Source organism: Lepidochelys kempii, chromosome 5 (assembly GCF_965140285.1).
Source record: "Lepidochelys kempii isolate rLepKem1 chromosome 5, rLepKem1.hap1, whole genome shotgun sequence".
NCBI classification, from domain to species: Eukaryota; Metazoa; Chordata; order Testudines; family Cheloniidae; genus Lepidochelys; species Lepidochelys kempii.
In genome coordinates, this window is record NC_136384.1 from 110,974,076 (window position 1) to 110,997,837 (window position 23,762).

The window sequence follows — 23,762 nt, forward strand, 5'->3', positions numbered from 1 at the left end:
CCTGGATCAATATCCGCATCTTTGCCCCAACCCACTTTAGCCTCTGTCCTTCTCTGCATCCATCTTTCAGCCCTTGTCCCCATATTGTCTGCCAGCCCCCCCCTCGCCTCCCCCCGGGCACATGTCCTGCTCTCACTCTCTGACCATTCTTTCTGTCCCTGTCTTACTCCTAGTCTCTGCCAGTCTTTGACACCTTATGTCACTTGCCTCTGGGATACACAGCGGTCACCTTTTTGATCCCAGCTACTCCATGCTCACTTGGATCCATCCAGCAAGAGGAGAAGTGGGAGAGTCAGCTTGGCTGCCTCCTATTTTTCCATCGTTGTGGTCCCTGGTGACTGGTGGAAAAACTACAAGAAAATCCCTGCTGCCCTGATGGGTACATTACATTCCAGTAGTGCTGTGGGGAGGTGTGACAGGATTGCTAAATGCCCAAGGTGAGATGCTTGACCTTTGGCAGTTCTGAGAGCCTGCTTTTAATGTGTACTCAATCTGTGTGTGTGTGCAACTGTGTAGGAGTATAACTGTACAGGGACTTTGAATGCAACCTTAGGATTTGGGGACAAACTTGAAGGAATTGAAATTTTATGGAGCTACTGACAATTCTCTCTCATCCTTGTGGAGACTTAGAATTCCAGCTAGTGGGAAATAGGTTTACTACAGCAGGGATTCTGCATTAGCAGTTGTAGAGGAGCTCCACTGCTGCTCCTTAGTATGTCGTAAGGCTTTTTTTCTTTGCAGTCTTTGCAGATCTCCTTAGTACACATTCTGGATTGGACTGTGTGGGTGCAGGATTTGAGACTTGATTACTTTCCTAAGTCCTGAACTGCAGCACCACTCCTACTTAAGGTCATGTCCATTTTTTAATGTCAGGATGCAGTGAATAATCTGCAATTTCTGTCAGTTTAATTTTAACATTTCCATTATTATTTTTCATTTGTATTGCAGCACCCAAACAAGAGTGCAGATGAAAAGCTTAACAACTAAAGAGGGTTGCTAGTGCTGAAAAAGGGCAGTGACCACTCCTCACTATGAGTCTGACAATTTCACTCTGTCTTTCAAGATCTACAAATCCTGGAATAGTATTTCTTTAGTCGGTTATTTTCTGTTAGAAGAAAAGCCTGGCTAGCACAAAAGTAAACCCCTTCACTTCAGAATTAGTTTTTCACTATTTTTTTTTCTCCTAGCCAAGGAAATTTAGTACACAAAATTACATTAATGCAATGTGAAATGGATATGCACCTGAGCCATATCCCCAAATCTGAATACAGCTGAACTTTGAGATAGCTTTGATTAAATTTGTATAGTTTGGAAAATGTCTAATTTTAAATCTAAAAACTCATGAAATTCAGAAGTCCTTTTGAACTCAAGTAAAAAACTGTTACCAGACTGGTAAACATAGAAAAGTGTATATCAGGTGGTAAAGAAAAGGTTAAAATACTGGAAGGTAACACACAATGTCTTAAAAAAACCACTACATTCATTAGAGAGAATCTCAGTCTTGAAAATAAATATCTTCAGAATAAGGTGTGAGTTCTCAGAGTTCCTGAAACCACAGAAAGAGCAATACCTATAAAATATACAGTAGGTTCTGAAGACTTCATACCTATGAAATATACAGTAAATTCTACATAGGTAATGGTAATCTACTGCATAACTTTAAGAACACAGACCCTTCAAAAGTTTCTGATAAAATAAAAACCCAGAGAAATATGTATATTTGTGTGTGTGTGTACAAAGGAGATAACAAGAAAATATGCATTTAGTAGAATTATTTCCAATGAGTACCCCTGCATGTTCATTTTTGCACAACTCTTACAGTTAGAGAAAAAGAGAGATAAACAGAAGAAAAATTTGTTGAGTGAAATCCTGGGCTCACTGAAGTCAGCGAGAGTTTTGCCATTGACTTCAGGGTAGGGAACCATTTTCTGGTTCTTAAGTTTATTTTCATTTCATAACACATATGCATATCTCATTGGTGACTGGGGAAATTTGACAGCAGAAATACAGTAACCAGCCAATAATTATACCGTACAGGAGGACTTAAGTTTATTTGGATACTGTAATCCTACTGGTTCACGTTCAGTATAAATGTCTTGGAGGGTTTTTTGAAAAAGTTATATTTCATGGAAATAATAAAATATAGCCCTGAATTAAAATAGTCATAACTGAGCCTATGTGTACACTTACACCGTTGTGTGTAGAGTACATGTGTAGCTGCACAGTGCGGTGAAAGGCAGTCTGTGTCCACACTTGCCACTGCAGTATGTGTAGCTACATATGCAGTAAAAGATTCTGGCAGCTCCCCACTGCTGGAGCCTTTCACTGTGGCAAGAAAAGGCTCTGCCAGGGGGAGCTGCTGGAGCCTTTCCCTGTGAGGATCCATGGATCTTGATCCCAGTTCCATGTGAACTCAAGCACCCGTCATGTTCCAGCTGCCATCCATCAGCTTCTAATTAATGACTGGGTTGAGTTGCTAATGGAACCCGAGCCCCACCAGAGGCACTGCCCATGAGAGTCCTGACTGGCAGAGCGCCTGACCCCTCTGATTGGTCTGGCTGTGCTATTGAAGCTAGAAGGAAGCACAGGGATTTGTCTGTGCAACTGGATGAATTATTGACTGGCTGCTTCTTTGGACCTTGCATTCTCACTTGACTCATGAGCTTTGATTTCTGATGTGTTCCTGCCTGGTTCCTGATCCTTTCTCCTGACTCCAGCTCTGACACTTTGCCTGACTCACAACTCTGATTCTTGGCTCAGGTTCCTGATTTTGACTCCTGCTCTGACCACTAGGTCTGACTGCTTAAGCCCCATCATGACTTTCACTGCAGCATAGAAATGCTCCAGCAGTGGGGAGGCAGAGGGCACTACACTGCAGATGTGGTAAGCACTACTTGGACATGTAGAAAGCTGCATAGATTCTTTGCCCTGGGGCTTTAGTCATATAGGGCACTTACTCGCCTAAGCCGTGTCCTACCATCTACACTGCTATTTAGAACTGTGCTAGCTGGGTGTGCAGTTTCTGTACTCTGCACACGGCTGGTAAGTGTAGACGTACCTTGAGTTTGGAGAGTCCACTCCCTTTTCGCAAGCTGGCAAGGAACTGTTTTATATCTATTGGATGTATCATTTACATGTAGTGCAAAATCTAACAGCAAACAACTTTTATTCAATCTAATATCTATGGACATGGGTGTGAGTGCATGTTTATTAGAATGAAAAAGAGGACGTTATTTTGTATTGAACCTTTTTTGATAATTTTATATACGCAAACTTGATTGAAAAGCTCCATAAAATCTAACATCCTAAAGTATATTACTTAAATGAAAAACAGCAAAGACCCTTTATTCCTTGGCTTTACTCTTCTCTTCTGGGTTATTTTCACCTGTGTGTAGTGTAGAAGCTCTGTCTAATTGTAAAGTGAAGAATCCTACCTTCATAGAAATCCTCCTTTCTGTGATTGGCAAACCAAATACCAGTCCTGTCACTTTCTCCTCGCTTTTTCATTTTTTTGTTTATGATCTCCCAGTCGTTGTAGGCTTGCCTTTTAGTGTCCCTAGGGATCAGAAATGGGGGAGAGGAAGTGTTCATCTATCTGCAACCACATACAGTCTCAAATAGCTTATAGAATGCAATAGAGATTGTTAAACGAACTGTGCCAATAAGAGTGTTGACCATTTTTGTTCCCTCACGCTGAAGAGTCTCCCACTCTTCTCTCTGTGTCTGGCTGAGGAGTGACCTTATTTATTATGTTTACAAAATTAGTGCTTGATATTTCTGGTTTTATGTTTACTTGCAGGAACTATGAATTCATAGTGCTTATGGGCAAAAAGTTGCAACGGAAGGAATCATGTGTCTATGTCCACTATCCTATTCTTTAATTCTGCTGCATCTTTAGTGTATTCACTTGTGAGCAAAGCCCTTTTGCTCAGACTTTGCTATGTGTCTGACGATATGCTTGAATGTGGAAACTGTCCAGCAAACTTAAAGAAATGGTTTCTTGCAGCACAGTTTTGGTTTTTTGGATTTTTTTTGGCCAGATCATCTGATGTGTATATTTGGATGAAGAAATAATAAGTGTTAATAGGTATTCTAGCAACTTCCTTTCCTTATGGAAATGAGTAGTCCCCTTAAAGTAAATGATGGTACTTTTGTACGTCAGAAGCCTGATCTGAAGTCCATGCAAATCTTTCTAGTGATTTCAATGGATTTTGAATCAGGCCCAGGGTGAGAAGAATTTGGCCTTATTATATTATGCCAAGGAATCTTTATAAAATGAGTTAATAAATTAAAAATTTTGAAAAATCTAATCCAGTGGCACCATGAAAATGTGTACATGAATTACTGAGTAACAGTTTGATCCAGTGTCATTAACCTTCTCTTCCTCTTCTCTTTTGTATTTCTTCTCTTCCATCTTTTTTGTTAAATTTGACCCTCATTATTTGTATCGCCTGAATTTACATTACGAGCTCCACAGGTCAGGGCTGTGTCTTTACGTATTTTTGCGAGGCATCTGCTACGCTTTTGGTCACTCTAAAATAATTACAAAAGTATTACTGAGAGTAACATTGCCACTGCTGTTCATCTTCTAGTTTTGTAATTATTGATACCAAGAGGCTTGGGATCTTAATTTTTAGCACTAATGAATTTTGGAGTTAAAGCTTTTTGTCAAGAAATCCTGACTTTTTTCATGTAGGAGTTAAAATGACTGCAGGAGTTGTTTTTCACCAACTTGCTTTAATGTTTGTATGGAGACAGACATTGTAAATCATTATAAATGAATTGTTTAATGTTTTCTCCTGATTTTAAAAAAGTGTGATGTTGTGAAAATACATTTGCTTAGATCTTAAGGAGTTGTTTTTGATAGATCACTACACCTTGGATTCCCAAGGTGGGAAGCTTTTACAGCTTGCACAGATTCATGATGTAGATGATCTTGTTTCTGAAGGTAGCTTTGTCTAAATTTTCTTATTACAATTCTGTGGTTTTTAATGTTACTAATTAAACATGTGCTATTATTTTCTAGGAATTTCAACAACCTTCTTTAAATGAGCTAGAGTGTCTTATAGCATCACAGAAATTTGAAATACAGTTTTTGCAAGAAAAATTGAAAACAGCAAATCTTAATCTAGCAGAGCATAGCTTTTGCAGCACAGACATCCTTGAAAGCAAAAACGTAAAGTCTGAAAGAAAGCACAAGGTAGGTTAGTTTATTGTCTTGTATTGTTATGTCAAAATGAGGCTGGCAAAGCCAAACATTTTTGCTCAGGGGTTCAGATAACAACTGTTTTAATAACTGTCCATGCTGCTTATAATTCTGGAAGCTTGTTTGAAGGGTGTTTGTATTATCTGCCAAAGACTTGCTAAAATAACTTCAGGGAGTAGAAATTTTTACCTTATTAACACAGAATAAAGGATTCTTAATATAATTAAATTATTTAATGGCCAAATTCTTTGCAAGTTTCTTAAAATGAATATTAAGTATTTCATTCTGTTTGCTAGGATACCCTTCTTTCCTTTCTATGGAAATATAAGTAATAAGAATTTTTATTTTATAAGAGTTTGTAAATAAAGCAAAATGATGCCTCTGAATTTTTAAATATGAAGTGGTTTTATTTTATACAAAGTACTAAAACTAGAACTCCTTCAGTTTATAGTCCAGATAGCTTTTATTTTGTAAAGTACTAGATTGCATCTTTCCAGATCATTTGTTGTTTTATTTATAATTATGTTCCTTCTTCTATTTAAAGTCATTATTACTTATTAATAAAATAGATATTAAAATAATTCTAATGGTTGAATATTCATTTATGGTATTAATGTAAACTAGTCAGCAACTTCCTTTTCTAAGATTTTGTTCTTGAGGTTTTATAGAGCACACGGGGTGAAAGGCATTTATGTCACATGGGAACTCACAGAAACCCCCCTGTTTCTAGCTTACAATTCAGTCAGTAATAAAGTGGGGTGGCATTTTGCTTTCTCAAAGATGTTCCCTTATGAAGACTACCAAGTATTCTATGCCCTGGTCTACACTAGGACTTTAGGTCGAATTTAGCAGCGTTAAATCGATGTAAACCTGCACCCGTCCACGCGATGAAGCCCTTTATTTCGACTTAAAGGGCTCTTAAAATCGATTTCCTTACTCCACCCCTGACAAGTGGATTAGCGCTTAAATCGGCCTTGCCGGGTTGAATATGGGGTACTGTGGACACAATTTGACGGTATTGGCCTCCGGGAGCTATCCCAGAGTGCTCCATTGTGACTGCTCTGGACAGCACTCTCAACTCAGATGCACGATTGTTTGCCATTGCTCTGACGCAGGGAGGGGCGACTGATGACACGGCTTACAGGGTTGGCTTACAGGGAGTTAAAATCAACAAAGGGGGTGGCTTTACATCAAGGAGTATTTCAGGCAGGACTTCACGGAGGGTTCCAATAAGAAATGGTGCACCTAAGTTATTGTTCTTATTGGAACAAGGAGGTTAGTCTGGCCTCTGATTGATACATGGCTAGATTTACCTCGGCTGCACCTTCTCTGTGAGTGACTGCAGTGTGACCTAGAGGAATGAGTTCCCTAGACGCGGGCGTAGGGCGGGGAGGTTTGCAAATGAGTACAAAACAAATCTGGTCTATTTCTTGTTTTGATATACTCCATCTATCTTTTACATCTTTGGCTGGCAGCAGACAGTGCAGAAGGACTGCATGCCATCCACATCTCATGGCTGCTTGGCAGAAGATGGTACAATAGGACTGCTAGCCATCCTCATCTCTTGCCTGCCTGGCAGAAGATGTTGCAATAGGACTGCTAGCAATCCGTATCACCTGCCTGCTCACCATAAGATGGTTCAATAGGACTGACTGCAGGACTAAAGAGAATGACCTGATCAGGTCACTCCAAATTTAGTCCCTGCACCCATGTCTGCCCAGGCGCTCCTGATCGACCTCACACAGGCGACCAGGAGCACCTCGGATATGACAATGACGGCTACCAGTCCTATTGCACCATCTGCTGCCACAAGGCAAGGGGTTGATGCTGCTGTGTAGCAATGCAGTACCGCATCTGCCAGCACCCAGGAGACATACGGTGACAGTGAGCTGAGCGGGCTCCATGCTTGCCGTGGTATGGCGTCTGCACAGGTAACTCAGGAAAAAAGGCGCGAAACGATTTCTGCCCTTGCTTTCACGGAGGGAGGGAGGGAACGGGGGCCTGACGATATGTACCCAGAACCACCCGCGACAATGTTTTAGCCCCATCAGGCATTGGGATCTCAACCCAGAATTCCAATGGGCAGCGGAGACTGCGGGAACTGTGGGATAGCTACCCACAGTGCAACGCTCCGGAAGTCGACTCTAGCCTCGGTACTGTGGAAGCACTCCGCCGAGTTAATGCACTTAATGCACTTAGAGCATTTTCTGTGGGGACACACACACTCGAATATATAAAACCAATTTCTAAAAAAACGAAAAAAAATTTATTTCTAAAATAAATTCGACCTAATTTCGTAGTGTAGACATACCCTAAGTTACAGGACCTTCAGTGGTCAGCTCTTCCTCAGTATTCCATACTGTACGTTATGCTTGGAAAATACTTATTTTCAGATCACTTGTTCACAGGAAGCTAAAATTTTAAATTTGTTTGTCCAAAATATGATTGTCCCAATTTTGGGGATGTTGTCTCTTTCAGGTATATTAAAATCAAGTCATTGAACAAAATAATTTCTCTGCATTCTTCTTGTTCTTCTCTTTTGGACTGTTCTGCAGAGCTTCTAATTTTTGTTTTTAGTGTGTGAGACTTTGGTGTGTCTGAATGTATGTATGAGCTTGTTTTGATGATGTCAACTGTAGACATTCACATAATACATCTTTCAGCACTATAGGACAGTGAGAACAGTATTTCAGCAAAAAGCTATGTTTTCTGAAAGACAAGGGATGTAATGGTTAAAAGCCTTGTTAAATTTGCATATTCTCTGTCATTTGTCTTGTCATCCCTGTGATATGGATTTGGACATGCAGACCAAGATTGTCTTTCATTGCTATACTTTCCAGTACAGCCCCTTGCTAGCTTTTACAAAGCAGTAAGCAATAAGAAATCCTCATTCCTCTTCTTGAAAAGTAAGTGAGAATTCAGTCACAATGGTTATAAAATTCACCATGAAATACAATATTCCCACAAATATACCTTCCTTGCTCTCTTTACAAACACCCCTAACTTGGCCTACATGAGCCCCTGACTCAGTTTTTGCAATGTTCCCAATAGGTGACATCAAATTATATCTTTAGTGCTCTGACCTTAGTGGCAACCCATTCTGATGGATATATCAGAATTAGCTCACAGTTGCCCAAGGCATCAGCCAGAAGGCCAAGTTACCTTCATCTAATGAGATTTAGGCCCAATTCACCAAAACACCTTGATCCAGCAAAGTATGTGCTTAACTTTAAGATCTTTAATAGTTCCATTCATTATTAAAAAACCTGGTAAAGTTTTGGTTTTTCCCATGTTACGATTTATGGAGTAAACTCGTTGTACAAGATTCTTGTGGAAAAAGTGGCACTTTGTGCTGCATGTATTTCATGTGATTTGCAGAGAGGTCTCATGTATAGAGAATCAGTTCTTAAAGTTGCTCACCCAGTTAGAAGACTATCCATATAAAAAAACTTCCCATACAAGTTACACAAAATCTTTCATCTTTCTGTCATAAAACCCATAGATATTTATCTTTCCATTAATAGTGGAAAGTGAAATTATGTCTGTTTCTCACATTACTTAGCATATTTTTTTGTGGTTGTTCTTTAAGACTACTTCCATGAAAGCTTTCAGCATTGATCTCTCTTCATTCAGGCTGATCTATCTTCCCCTCTACCCCACAAAAAAAACAGACTAGTTTTTTTTTTGTTCCAAATAGGGTTTTTTTAAATGTTTAAAGCAACCAAATCTGTGTATATATATAGTTTTGATGTAAATGTGTTTAAAATACTGTGTAATTTGAGGATTGATTTGCAAATTAAAGTGCCTAAACCTGGCAGCAGAAGCAACTAAGTTTGCAGTTGTGAGGCAAGGTATTACAGAAGCCATCTCCCCTTGAAATCAAATTGAGTTTTGCAGCAGCCCCAGGCAATCACATTGCAGCACCTTTTACTACACAGCCTACTTTAACTTGGCTAGAAAATTAAACTTCAGTTTTCTGGCAAAGACTGCCTTTGAATTACCTGACTGCAGCTGAAAAGCCGAGACCCAGTCTGTTCTCTCCACAGATCTCTGATCAGATTACTTAACAGACAACAATTTATTCAAACTGAAGTATGTTCAGTAGTTGGTTCTTACTAGTTCCACTACTTCTCATTAGGCGTTATTTGTGTCACTGTCATCAACGGGGATAGTTCTCTACCTTTTCTATACTGTGACCCTATGTTGCAACAGAAAAAAGTTTCATGACTCCTCTGCCATCTAGCCATCAAGGGAGTATGGTCTTCTCTGGTCCTGTCTCACCTTCTTTCCACCCTTCCTCCTGACTGGTAGCTCAGTGCTGCTGTGCCTGATATCGGTCAGGCCACCTCCAGCCTCCCTTGTTCTCCTTGTCTGTGGACAGGAAACATGATATTCTTTTTTGAGTGCTGGTCCCTATGGTATTCACTGTGGGAGCATGTGTGCTCCATGCACCCTGGACTGGAAATTCTTCAACAGAAGTGTCCGTTGGTCGGTACCTGCATTTCCTCATGCTTCCAACTGAGGGCATAAGGGGTGGCACAGAACGACCATGTCTCATTTCTTTCTGCTAATTGTGATCAAGCGCAGGACCCTTCTGTGTCTCTTCACTGCCAGTGTTCCTGCTTTATCTTTAATCCTGTATGTTGTTTTAGGTTTTAGTAGTTAGTTTTTGTACTGTTTAGTTTAGTTAGTTTGGGGATGAGAGGGCTTTCCCCCTGTTCCACTCCCTCACTTTTTGGGGCATCTGTTATGCCCAAGGTTCCAGGCTTCAAACTCTGGCTCACTTGCCTCTTGGTATTCCTGATGAGTGATCCGTATAAGAGCTGCCTGTATTCCCACATCGCCTTGAGATGTGACCTCTGTCATGCTTTTCCACTGTGTACCAGGGACCTTCAAGAGTTCAGACTTCAGAGACACCTTATGGAGTTCTCAGTGAGGCCTATTCAGACCCTGGGCCTTCCTGATCCCCTTCTACCCAACCTGAACCTCTTGGTAGCATCTCTCTGGCTTCAGGATCAGCCAGTTCAGTGTCCTCCTACGAGCCCAAAGACTGAAATGAAGACACAGTGAAGGCAAGGGTAAACATTCTTGCAAGAAGAGGGATAAATCACCCCACAAATCCTCTAAAAAGAGGTCTCCCTCCCTATTTCATCCAGCACTGCCTGAGACTCCATGTCCCCAAATGGGTGTATCCAGAACTCAGAGAAAAAGGCAGGTGTTGGTAATAACATTCCTACCAGTGCTGCAAAACTGCACACTGAAAGGGCAGGACCAGTTCCAGCACTACACAGAGGCAGAAGAGACCATTCTCCTTATGCACTGGCGGTACCAATCTGGTCCCAAGGTGATGCTGGCCATACCTAACACATCAGCCAGCTCTCCTCCAGCAAGACTTTGATACATTTTTGTTGAGGATCTGGCAATTTATACGGTCCTCTCAAATCCGATCCTGCTGAGAGATTTCATGACACTGTCAACTCAACATTCACTGCTCCCAAGCTCCAGCTGTGAGGTGCAAGGCCTGACACCACCGGTGCATTATTCTCCAGTTCCTGTCCCTGGTCAATTGGAGTCAGGTCTTGTGGCTCCACCGCTAGAGTCTGATGACTCTTACTCATAAGAAGAAAATTACTTGGAACCAGCGATCCCTATGGCAACCCAGCAAAGTGGTTTTCAGCCCTGACAGGGCTTCCAAAATCATGTGGATGCCTTTGCACTAAATATGACGTAGCAATATTTTCCCTCCAAGTGTCACTCGGTCAGACAGTGTCACACTCCATGGCTACCTCAGAGCCATGAGACAGGCCTCATGGTTGCAGGCATTGTGGTTCCCCAAGGAGGTTCAGGCAACAGTAGAGGACCTTCCCTTTGAGGGTAACAATCTTTTTAGTGAAAAAATAGATGTCATTTCACACACACACACACCCATCAACTACTCTTGTACTACCGTCTTCTCCTTAGAGATCCATACTCCCACAGAAAACGTTTCAGGCCTCGTCCTTCTAGATACCACCCACAGCCTCTCTCTTTCCACCAAAAGACCTACCCATCCCCCAGAAAACAATAGAGGGTCCAGCATGACAGGCACACAGCACTATCCTACTCCTCTCTTCAGTCCCAGCCACTTGCCAAAATAACATTTTGACAGGATGCCTGAGAGCCATCAACTAGCCTTCATACCACCTGTTACCTCCATTCCCTTTGGTGGCTTGTTTTCTCCCAATGTGGCACCGTATAACTCTGGACAAATGGGTCTTGGACATCGTATTGACTGACCACACTTGAGAGTTCCTGTCTCTCCCTCCCCTCCCCCACACAACACTCTCCCTGTCCCTTTTCAGGGATCCCCTCACAAGAGGATTCTCAATGTATTCCCTGGCGGACAGCCTCAGCAGACATTTGCCCAGGGATCACAAGTGGGAGTTCCACCTGTCAGAAGGGCACTACATCTTCCGTCAGTGAGATATCCCATCAAGATACCTTTTTGAAACCCAGCAGAACAGGAAGTTCCTGATATATTGCTTCTACTTACACAGAACAAGATGCTTTTTGAAGGCTCCAAGATTATTTGCCACTATCACTGAAATTGAAGAGAGAAGCTGTCTTTTTCAAAAGATACTCTAAGTGGATTTCTATCTGCAGCCTCTTTTTTACCATCTTAAACAAAACCGCTCCTCCTCAGACTGTCAGGGCCCAATCAACTAGAGCCCATGTGGCCTCAGTGGCTTCCCTGCAAGGAGCTCCCATCTCAGAGATCTGTAGATCTCCAACTTTGGGCTGCATTCACACCTTTACCAGACGTGATGCTCTTATTCAATCTTCAGTTGGAGATGCTTCTTTAGGTTCAGCAATCCTTCAGTCTATGGTGCAACACACCTCCTTGCACCCTCCTCCTCAATGAGCACATCTTGGGCATTACCCACAGTGAATACAGAGAGGAGCTAGCACTCGAAGAGTGGAAGCTTATAGCAACTGGAGTTCTTGGAGATGTATGGTCCATATGGGTATTCACAACCCGCTCTCCTTCCCTTCTGCTCGGGTCCTCTTTGGATTCACAGTAGAGTAGGAACTGGAGGGACGGTCAGTCCATGAAGCTCCACAAGCCCTCGGTTGGGAACATGAGGAGACTCAGGTACGTGGACCAATGGACACTGCTATTGAAGAATTTGCAGACCTGGGCACACAAAGCTCATGCCCCCCCCCACAATAAATACCCATAAGAACCACACGTCTATAACGTAAGTAACCTTCCCCTTTGACTTCTAGTCCCAAGCTTCTGGACAATCAGATTTTTCTCAGCCTTCTGTACACATATGAAGTTTAAGAAAGAAGTTAACTCGCTGCTCATGAAAAATAAGGTGTCCTGTAACACTTATAACATTTTAAGTTCTTAGTAAGACCACTAAATATAGGTATGTAGTAACTAGATACTATGGTAGACATGGATTTGCGTTTGGTATGTGTGAAATTTGATTAGTATATTGACTATAAACACAAAGGCCAAGATTTTCAAAAGTGAGTGTTTTCAGTTTTTGAGTGCCCAACTTCAGATACCTTAAAGGAGCCTGATTTTGCAAAATCTTAAATGTTCGACCCTTTAATGCGTCTCAGACTGAGCACTTTATTGAGTGAGGCAGACAAAATAATTAGTCACTTTTGAAAATATTGACCAAAATTTCATATAAAAAAAATATTGACCAATGATCTTGCTTTTTCATAGAAATCTATCCTCCTCCTAGGTAACATGTAACCATACTAAATATATACCACATTGTAAAAGTATTTTAAACATTAATGCAATGAGCTTCCTTATATCTCCAGTTTGTTTTCCAGCTTGCATAAGAACTTCTGAAAACACATGGAGTGTATGGGATCTTGTCCCTGAGTTATGACAATTTCAGATTAGGAATTTCAATATGTTGAATCTAAATACTTTATATAGATTAATACAATAATAGTGGAATTCTTTCTGCCATAAGAAGCAAATAAAGTTGTAATTTTTCACATGTTCTGCTCTCCTCTTTTTGATTTCTTTTATTTAGGCATCTTTCAAATGCAAGGAACTTTAAAATACTTAAATTAACCATAAATATGTAGAATCTGATGTTTTTATTTTCTTTAAAATTGTATGGATATTTATAGGAAAAATCACAAACTACAACATGTGTTTTTTTTAAACTTACCACTGCAAGACAATGGCCAAAGGAAAATGAAAAGAGTCTCTTAATTTGTAAAAAGAAAAGGAGTACTTGTGGCACCTTAGAGACTAACCAATTTATTTGAGCATGAGCTTTCGTACGAAAAGCTCATGCTCAAATAAATTGGTTAGTCTCTAAGGTGCCACAAGTACTCCTTTTCTTTTTGCGAATACAGACTAACATGGCTGTTACTCTGAAACCTCTCTTAATTTGTATAACAGGATTTGGGAAGATAAGCTTATGGGGTAGTGTATTGCCAGTATCTGTGGTTTCCCCTTTTCCATGGTCACAGAAAAGTGTTTTTTTATCTATTTTGACAGTATTACAAATGCTTTTGTTTATATATTGTTTGCTAAGATAAAATTACTGATATGACCGATAAAACACTGACATTTACATACATAAGAATTAATAAAGAGTATTCTGATCTGTTGTATGGTAACTGAGAATGTTATCCAAACTCTTCTTGTTATATATCATTTAGTTATTATAAAAAATAAAAATTGTAATGACTCATCCCCCCACTATTTGTCCAAAGTTGTTATATGATTACATGTGGTTTAAATAATTTTAATAATTAATAATTTAATAATAATGATTAATAAAAGTACATGTCAAATTTTAATGAAGAGAGCTAAAAAACTGACCTCGAACACTAATGGTGTTCCTGTATTCTGACTATTTCATAGTGATGGAGTTTAAAAATGATTACCTCATGGATATTAAGCTGCTGCTCAATGTTTCACTGTCCTTAATCAAAGTTATTCAGAAAATCAGTACTCCTAATCTGAAGGGGACTTTATTTGTTTTATATAAGGACATATGACATAGTAAAAACAAGAATGCTGCCCATCTTAAGTGTTACTTTCACATATTCTTTCTCCAGATTGCTATATGAAGCTGTACATAATATAAACACATATTCTTGTCTCTTGTTAGCCACATTATAGTTAATGACCATATGGTCATTATGGTATAAGATCTACTGTCTGTTGTATTTATATTCCTCAAGCATATTGTTCCTTCAACTTCACAGTGTGTTAAACTATTTCAAAGGGAAAAAAATCCTTTCCCTCTTGTTTCTGGTTGTCCTATCAAGTGTAACCTTGGACCCTTATAGAGCAATTAGACCAGCCTCTATCCCCTCCTTTGTAATGAGGTTTCTTGCATTTTTGAGTCTATAACCCTTTAGTCTTCCCTAATGGGACATCATTATTCTGAAAGAAACAATGTAAATGTAAATGAATATTCTCATTAACAAGTCACAGAGAAACCTTTAGTGGTAGCGCTGTGGTAATTCTGCTTGTTATTTCTCTGGTATTCCATGCAGGATTTTTTTTATAATTCATTATTAGTATTCAAAATTACTTGTTCTTTAATTTTGCATGTCTTTCATAATCCAGTGTTCCAACTAGTTCAACCATGTCCTTGTTTTATTCTCCAGGAACCACCTGTGAAACGTTCAAGGTCTCTGTCCCCAAAGAGCTCTTTTAGAGAGTCAGAGGAGCTAAGGAAGCTTAAAATAGCTGAAAAGAAGATTGAAAACTTAGAGAAGACACTGCAGCTAAAGGTGAACACTAAAATAACCCCCAACGCTTTAGCTACAAGCTTTTGTAGATGTAGATATATAAAAATAAACATACATTTTAAAAGTATAGAATGCACACATTGTTATATAGACTGTAACTGTGTTAGCATAAAGTGGTGTTCTTCATTAATCCTTGTGCTTAAATTTTTAACTTCCTAAAGTGAATCTTGTGTTGATATTTCTGAGGCCCCAAATACTTTAAAATTGAAGATATTACATCACTAATTCACATTGATTTGACAAATTTTCATAGCTCAGGATTAGAAGGTTGCAGCATGAAGAATGTGTTAGAAATAAGTTGAAGCAGAACATAAAAAAGGGAACAATTAAGACAGATAAGAACATGGATGAGACGCTAAATAAGTAATTTCTTTGCATAGCTTTTCACCATGGAGGAATTTGTGGGAGACACCTACTTTTATCTGGTGTTAAAAGTCAGGTTCTATAAGAGATTCAGGTATCATAAGAAGAGGTGCTGAGACAAACCCATCAAGGAAAAAGATAAGTCACCTGGTCCAGATAGTATACCAAAAGCTCTGAAAGAATTTAGGAATGAAGTGGTTATGCGGTTATAAAAATATGTACACTCTCATTAAAATCAGCTATTATACCAGAGACTAGAGAGTAGCAAATATTGTACTTATATTTTAAAAGTGTATTTAAGTGAATTACAGACCTGTAGGCCTTTACAGCTGTACCTGGTAAATTGGTTGAAATGATAATTAGGAATATAAGACGTATAAAAGATCATGACATAGTTGATGTGGCATTGTGCCCCCATATTCTTCATACTAATATTGTTATGATACAATTATGGCATAACTAAGATGTATTTTATGCAAGATGGGTCATGTAAGATATCATTGAAAAGGTTATGATTCACAATATGATTATCCTATTTGTGTGCATGTATCATTTTGGTATCTGAAGTTAGGAATATTGTCTATCCATCTATTACAAATGTGTTTACACGTGGGGAACGCCCACTAGGCAGAATACAATCAGTCTAGATGCCTGGCTGGGAAGGGCCATTAGGAAAAACAATAGGTCTTAGAAGATGCTAATTTCCGACTGGGGAGCCTTCCTGAGGACACTACAAACAGCCTCCTAGTCATGGCTGCTGTGTCCCTATAGAGGCATGTGACCAAATCACCTGGTACTGGACTCCATCTTGGAATACCAGTGTTTTTCCACTGACTGAGCGTAGGAACCAAGAGGGGAGATAAAGGGTCCTGCCATATACAAAAGCTATTTAAGGCAGGGGAGTGACATCATCATGGTTCTTCACTGACTCCCCACCCAAAGGAGACTGCTGAAAACACCTGAGGAACAAAGACTGGACTTGGAGGAGAAGGGCTGAACCCAGGCTAGAGGGATTTCTAGCCCGTGAAAGGAATACCTGAGTTTTTCAAGCTGCAACAAGTGCAGCTTGCCCTCAAGAATCTCTGCAAACTGCCTAAATCAACAATTAGGGTGAGAATTTGCTACTCATATCCAATCTCTTTAGTATATTAAGCTTCTATTGCGTTTTTGTTTATTTGCTACATAATCTGCTTTGATCTGTTTGCTATCCCTTATAATCACTTAAAATCCAGCTTTTGTAGTTAATAAACTTGTTTTGTTTTGTCTAAAACCAGTGCATGGAAATCATAACTTGAGTCAGAAAGCTGTGTATATTCCTCTCCACGTTGAGGGAGGGGGCGAATTTTATGAGCTTACGCTGTACAGTTCTCTGTGCAGCAAAAGATGATATAATGTTGGGTTTACACTTGGGGGGAGGAGTGCCTTAGGAACTGGGAGGTGCCTTAGCTGAGCCTTCCCATGCTGAGCTGATTTCAGCATCTGTGTATAGCTGCAGCTGGGTGTGTCCCTACCTGTATGTGTGCTGGAGGAGGCTTGAGGGCCTGTCATAGCAGAACAATGTAAAGGGAGTCCAGGCTGGTGGGTCAGGCAGGCTTAGTGTACCCCAGTTCCAGGTGGCACCCCATGGGGAACCCGTCACAGTTGGGTCTAACCAGCCAACACTGTTTCTTCAGAGAGAAATCACACCTCGCTAATATATTGTAATTATTTTAACTGGGCAATATAAATATTTGGAAAGGTAGAACCAGTTGAAATTTGTCTGGACATTTAAAAGGCCTCTGAGAGAGTCCCGCAAGCCACTGCTGAAGAAACGAAAAACCTAATGGACTGAGAAGCAAAGAATTGTCCTGGATCAGAAATTGGCGAAGAGACTGAAAACAAAGAGTAGGAATAAATGGTCAGTTTTTATGATGGCAAAAGGCTAACAGCAGCATGCCTCAAGTTCTGATATATTTCATAATGATCTGAAAAAGGGGGTGAGTAGTGAGTGTAAACCAACAGGCAGGGAGACATTCACTGACATATACTCAGTCAGAAGGCAGGGACCCTAGGGGATTAGTGTTTGGCTCAGTGAACACATGCTGTTCCTCTCCCTGTGGCTGGCAAAGAAAATGTTGTAGAAGATGATTATAAGTCAGATACTATAGGACCAGTACAAGTAGTCTCCGTTCAGGAGATTGTACTATCTGTTGGTAGATCTCCAGAGCAGGGATAAACAGAAACTCAATAACAAATGCATTGTTGTTGGACTGAGAAAAGGTTTGTTATTTTCTTTTTCACCAGTTACACTGGTGGTCATAAAAATACGATTAGGCAAAACTGCAGTCATGCTTGTTGTTCTGGCCCAGGCCCAGCAGTATTGGTATTCGGAGTTCCAGGATCTTAAATAAAAGTCTCCTGAGTTTTGTAAATTCCCACTTGTGCTATTTGCTGTGTTTTGCATTGAGTTGTGAAAGTGTATAACAAAACCAGGTCTGCTGGGAGGTGCAGGAATGCTCTTGCGCTAGGATGATGTCATCAGTTCCCTCTATATAAGAGAGTGCTCAGCCACCTCAGTTCCTTCACTGCTGATGCAGAAAGCTAAACAGAAAGCTAAAATCTCTTGTGTCCACGAGCTAGTTAGCCAATCTTCTTGTTGTAAGCTAGTTAGAATTAGTTATGGTATAGTTGAAGTAGCCACTTGCTTCATGTCAACCCTGAGGCTATGTCTGGTCCTGAACCCTGTAGAGGATGCAAAAGGGGTGCAATCTGCTCAGCCATCTTTCCAGAGAGAGACAAACACATTTGGTGCTTCGTGTGCATGAGAGAAACTTATGTAGTGTCCCAGTGCTCAGTTTGCTGCTCCTTCATTCTTTGCATGAGGAAGAACAGACAGTCAAGACTGCAGTCACACTTGGCTTCCTTAAGCCATCAACTGGACCATACTAAATACTCCTCTTGAAGCCTCAATGTCTCTCTCAGTGCCAGGTCTTTTTTAAAGTGACCTGAGATGCATGCTACTGCCCTGTCCTCAGGACCATCCTCAGTGATGTGCCCCTGATTGATCTTCCTGTGGCAATCATTTACTGGGGCTGAGCCTTCCACTGGAACTGTCTGGTGCTGCTCCATCAAAATAGATTGCTCTGGCACCATAGTCTACATTGTCACTGCCATTGGCATGGAAAACATCCTTCGTTGTCAGTAGATTCAACACTGCAAGTGAGAGACTAGCTTTCTCATGCCCTTATGACTGTTCAGGGGAAGGGACAAGAGGAAGCATTCTGATTAGTTATAAAACAAATCATACCCCCCGGCTGCTCTTTTCTGTTCCTCCCTCTACAAGCAGTAGGTCTTAGAGTCATCCTTTGCTTAGGCGTGTTACGGTAGTGTTGATCCATTTTTCCTGTTTATTAATTATTTATTACTGAATATCACCCATTTTTAAAATGTTAAAGTTCATTATCATAGAACATCACGGTTGGAAGGGACATCAGGAGGTCATCTAGTCCAACCCCCTGCTCAAAGCAGGACCAATCCCCAATTTTTGCCCCAGATCCCTAAATGGCCCCTATCAAGGATTGAACTCACAATCCTGGGTTTAGTAGGCCAATGCTCAAACCACTGAGCTACCGTTAGCTACAGTTTAAAATCCACATTGTTGTTCCTATATTCTTTATGATAACAGAATCCGATGAAAAATCCAATTTTAAAAAGTGTAATATAACAATCGATGTTCATTTTGCAAAAAAAAAAAAAAAGTCAGCTTTTCAAAGCTATGTGTACGTACAAACATTTGAATGTACCTACAATGGAAATGAGATTTTTGTCGAGCACATTGCCAGTTAGGTGCTTAACATTGCCATTATTTACATGCAGGAGTCATTTATCCTTGCCTGGTACTCCAGGTCAGACTAGGAATGTATAGAGAATTTCCTTTTAATTCATCTTCGGGTTCTCCCAGGATCAGACCAAGACCCTTTACCCTTATGGGCATGGCACATTGCTTTCTCTCTGGGTACATGTATCGCTCTCATGACTCTTGTACTTGAACACCTCTGTAGGAATAGATTCCAGCATCTGAGCAGCCATCCAACAAAGAAGTTACCATTAAAGAAACGTAGTCTTTACTCTTCCTCCTGAACATATCGGAGGAAGGTAGTGACATTCCCCTCTCTTAGAGATAAAGTATCACCATTTTTTAGACTAAATGTTGATCGCTTGGAGATGAGGATGCAAGTTTGCCTGAGGATGCCACAAGAACCATATCTTAGGCCTTGTCAACACTTAAAATGGTTTGCTGGTGTATATATCTCTCCAGCTCTCCAAATGGAAAAAGCAATTCAAATTCTTTTCTTCTGCCTAAGATAGTGGAAGAAGGAAACAGTAGATATTGTATATTTGGATTTTAGTAACAAATTTTATAATCCGATTCTCAAAATTCATTTGTGTGCTTGCATAGGAAAATTATTACGTTCACTCTTATGTAACATCTAAGTAATGACCTGGTGAGGGGGAGCAACATGCTAATGACATTTGTAGATTACATTAATTTATAGGTATTATAGACATATGTGAGGACAAAGAAATAATACAAAGTGACACGGTGTACAGGCTAGAACTGTGGGCAGAAGATGAAAAAATTAGATGTAACTTGGAAAAATGTAAGGTACTGCAGAGAAGAGAGGAGGGATGGTCTTATGATTAAGGCACTTGATTGGAAATCAGGAGGAGATCTGGGCTCTGTTCTCGGCTGTGTCGCAGACTCCCTGTTTGACCTCAGGCAAGTCACTAATCTGTATATTTAATGAGTTGTTCAGAAGCTTAATTCACAAATGTACTTTGAGATCCTCATATGGAATACGATGTAGTAGTGCAAAATATTTTTATTATGCTGAAAGAAACTGTGGGGTGATAGGAGACAGGAATTAAGCTTGAAGTATGATATGGCAGCAAAAAAGGCCAAAAGCAATTTGGGGTTGTATATGCACAATGAATTGGAAAAGTAAAAATCTCACTCTATATGCCTGTGGGAGTGACTGTCTCTGAAATATTGTCACTTCTTGGCACTTCATTACCAGAAGATAATGACAAATTGGAGTTGTCTCAGTGAAAAGCTGCACAAATAATCAGTAAGAACTGATTTATGAAGAAAGATTAAGTGCCTGATTCTGCCATTCTTACTCACACTGACTAGTACCATAAGCAATGGGACTGACTAAACAAGAGTGGCAAAATCAGGCCTTCTGGGGTGGAGTGTAACTGTACAACTATTAGAAGGGGAATTACTTATGTTGGTGCTAGAGAGTATAACTAGGAGTAATAGGATGAAATTAAAAGTGGGAAAATGCAGACTGAGTATCAGGAAAAATGTTGACAGATTTATTATACTTTGAAATAGTCTCCCAGTGGATGCTGTGAAAACCCTATCTATCACTTGGCCCATTTAAATCCAAAGGGCATACATAGCACTAGAAAATATACTGTAGAGAACAATCCTGCGTTGGTAGGGAATAGAAAAGATGATTGAAAGGTATTTTTATCTCTAATTCCTATCATTCTGTGGTAGAGGATTCTTTCAACCTTATTCATTCCAGATTAAATGAAGATTTATGCCAGGAAAGTTAAACATTAAAAAAAAAAATTATTGAAGAATTGCTTGATGACAGCAATTCCTGAAAGCCTTGCAGTTTGTCTAAAGTGGGCTTTGTAAGCTGTGACTCCAGAGGACCTTACAAACCCCACAAAGGTTGACTTTTTACTCTGGCTTCCTCTTTTCAGTTTTCTATTCTGAAACCAAGGTCCCTAATGTAGCTTTCCTGCCCCTCCCACTTGACCCCATAGTAGTAGCAAGCCTGCTATTCTCTCATTATTGCCATCCTCTTCTGGGCCATGCAGAATTCAAAAGTCTGCAATGAGTCATTCATAATTTATGAAGCTGCGAGTCATTGGACAACTTGCACTTTGCAAAGGGTGCATTAGGCCATGGCAAAATATGCACCAGACTGCTATGTGCATATAACAAATACATACAGCTTTGGAAGCCCACCGCCAAAGGCATCTCAAGGCCATTATTATATGTTTTTTAAATATTTTAGGACCAGATTCTCAAGGCCCCAAAGCTGCATAAAGGGGCTAGAAATAGGGCGGATCCTGTCATCTGAGAATTACCCGAGCCATGCCGGAATTCTCTGCTGGTGTATAGCTGGCATATTTATTTACACCACCACATGCACTTATATGCAGGGTATGCCAGGAGCATGACAGAGTTGGCTGGATTGCTACTGCATACTGGCCATTCTCAGAGGCCAATATATTGTTGGGGCCTATTACCAGCTATGCTAGATCAGAGCAGCACTCAGGTCTGGCGCTGGCATAGTCCTGGTCTTGAGAATTGGGCATCTGCAGTTGGTTTCTTTATACTCCCCCACTTCCTGCACCCCACTCCCTGCAGTAGACCTGGGCACAGCAGAGAATCTGGATCTTAGTTAATAGTTTCCTGCAAAAAAGGGGCTTTGGAAATCCTACAGTCTGTACATTCGTTAGCATTTTAGTATTAATATGATAACTTTAAGTATTTTGGTATAGGAAACTTCAAAACAAGTGAAAGGCACTTTTACTCCTTCAGTACTTATAGAAGATTTTGACATTTGTAGGTTAATCTGTTTTGGTTGTTTGTATTTTTGACACTTAAACTGGAAAATGTTTTAACAGGGAACAGTGAATTCTGGCTATCTCTAAGCCTGGTGGTGTGTCTTGCATCAGACATTCCTAGAAAAATTCTAACCTTAGATGCAGTGTGGCATCTGAAGTCTCAGTTGGATTGTGTTTCCGTTTTGAGTATGTGTATTGAAAAATCAGGCTGCTGTTGGGAAGCGAGGTTCAGCATAAATATGGAGAGACAAGCACTTCTCTATACTACTAGCCATGGTTTATTGTGAGATTTAATTTTTATTGTTTCCAGCTCTAGGTGCTAGAATATTTGTATTTATTGGCTCATACCAAAGGTATTCCCTGTTCTTAATCAGTACATATCTACTAATAATGTATTTTGATGATATTGATATGAAGGGGCAGGTGCTGCAGAACTCCCATTGAATTAATTGGGAATTCAGGACATAGCACAGCAGAAGAATTGAGACCAACTTTTATTACAAATTACTATTTGTTTAATTTTGTATTACACTCTAGGATTTAATTTGCTCCATTCTGTAAGGAATGCTATATGCATTAAATGCAGTTAAATGCTCTTGTGTTATATTTATACCTATATTTATTGGGGATGCAGTATTAAGGTGCGTAAAACCCTTGTTTATATGTAATCCTGGAATATAAATCAATGCATACTCCTATTTTTTTTCCATTCTTGTAGAATGACCTGTGTTTTCCCACATGATCATGGTCATATTAAAGCATGGGTCAATTTCCTCCCCTACTTTTCTGACTTAATACTGTACAAGAGGTCAGAGACTAGGTAATATAAGAATAAATGTATATAATGTGTGAAATCCTGGCCTCCTTGAAGTCAACAGAGTTTTTGCCATTGACTTTAATGGGGCCAGGATTTCACCCAGTGTATGTATAAAACATATAAATGCTGAGTAGCCCATAATATTAACAAATGCATGTTTGAGTAAAATACAATGCAGAAAATCCCTTTTCAGCCTATATATTTCCATGTGTACTCAATCAGTGCCTCTGTGGGAAGAACATTAATAGCTTGGGTGGTAAATACTTGAAACTGATTAAGCAGCATGAAAAATGATGAGATGCCATATTTACTTGTAAGTAGTCATGAGAAATAGCAAACCAGTTATTTGAAAATAATTACTCTGATTTTCAAACTTTTTATTTAAATTTCTTAAGTTCAACAAATTGTATGTGTAACAATTGGAATTTTAGCTTAGTCATGCTGTCAGTATGGAGCTGTCCATTACATTTTACCAAACTCTTAATTTTTCTGTTTGGTGTTATACAGACCCAAGAAAATGATGAGCTAAGAAAAGCCCATGAAAAACGCAAGGAGAGGTTGCAGATGTTACAGACCAACTACAGAGCAGTAAAAGAGCAATTAAAGCAGTGGGAAGAGGGCTATAGCAAGTAAGTTACATAGCTCATTGAAAACATTTCACCTAAATATTAAATCTGAATGAAGCTATCGTATACGTGTTCTAAAAGTGAATTTGATTCAAATGAAGTTATGTGATGATCAGGTCTTTATCTTTTATTAAAACAGAACACATGATTACATTTTAAGATTAAATCATAAGAGTAAAATGTCATGAATTGACATCTTTACTTACTTTGTTTAAGATTTCATTTTAAGCTTGACTGCTGGACAAAGGTCTGATAGGGTTGCTTATTATGCCTATCTAATTCTCCAGGGGATTAATTTGTGGACTCTATGTTTTTCAATTTCTGTAATGAAACA

General features: G+C 39.7%; 1 protein-coding gene across 5 annotated transcripts in view; it reads left to right on the forward strand.

Annotated features, from left to right (window-relative positions):
- Positions 1–23,762, forward strand: part of CNTLN (centlein) — a 284,448-nt gene that overhangs the window by 128,395 nt on the left and 132,291 nt on the right. For 4 of the 5 annotated variants that reach the window (XM_073345467.2, XM_073345462.1, XM_073345464.1 and 1 more), the window contains 3 exons: positions 5,027–5,200; positions 14,849–14,974; positions 23,310–23,431. In XM_073345467.2, coding sequence (XP_073201568.2) covers positions 5,027–5,200; positions 14,849–14,974; positions 23,310–23,431 — 422 coding nt within the window. The remainder of the gene's footprint in view (positions 1–5,026; positions 5,201–14,848; positions 14,975–23,309; positions 23,432–23,762) is intronic. The other variant, XM_073345466.1, reaches the window with a different exon arrangement.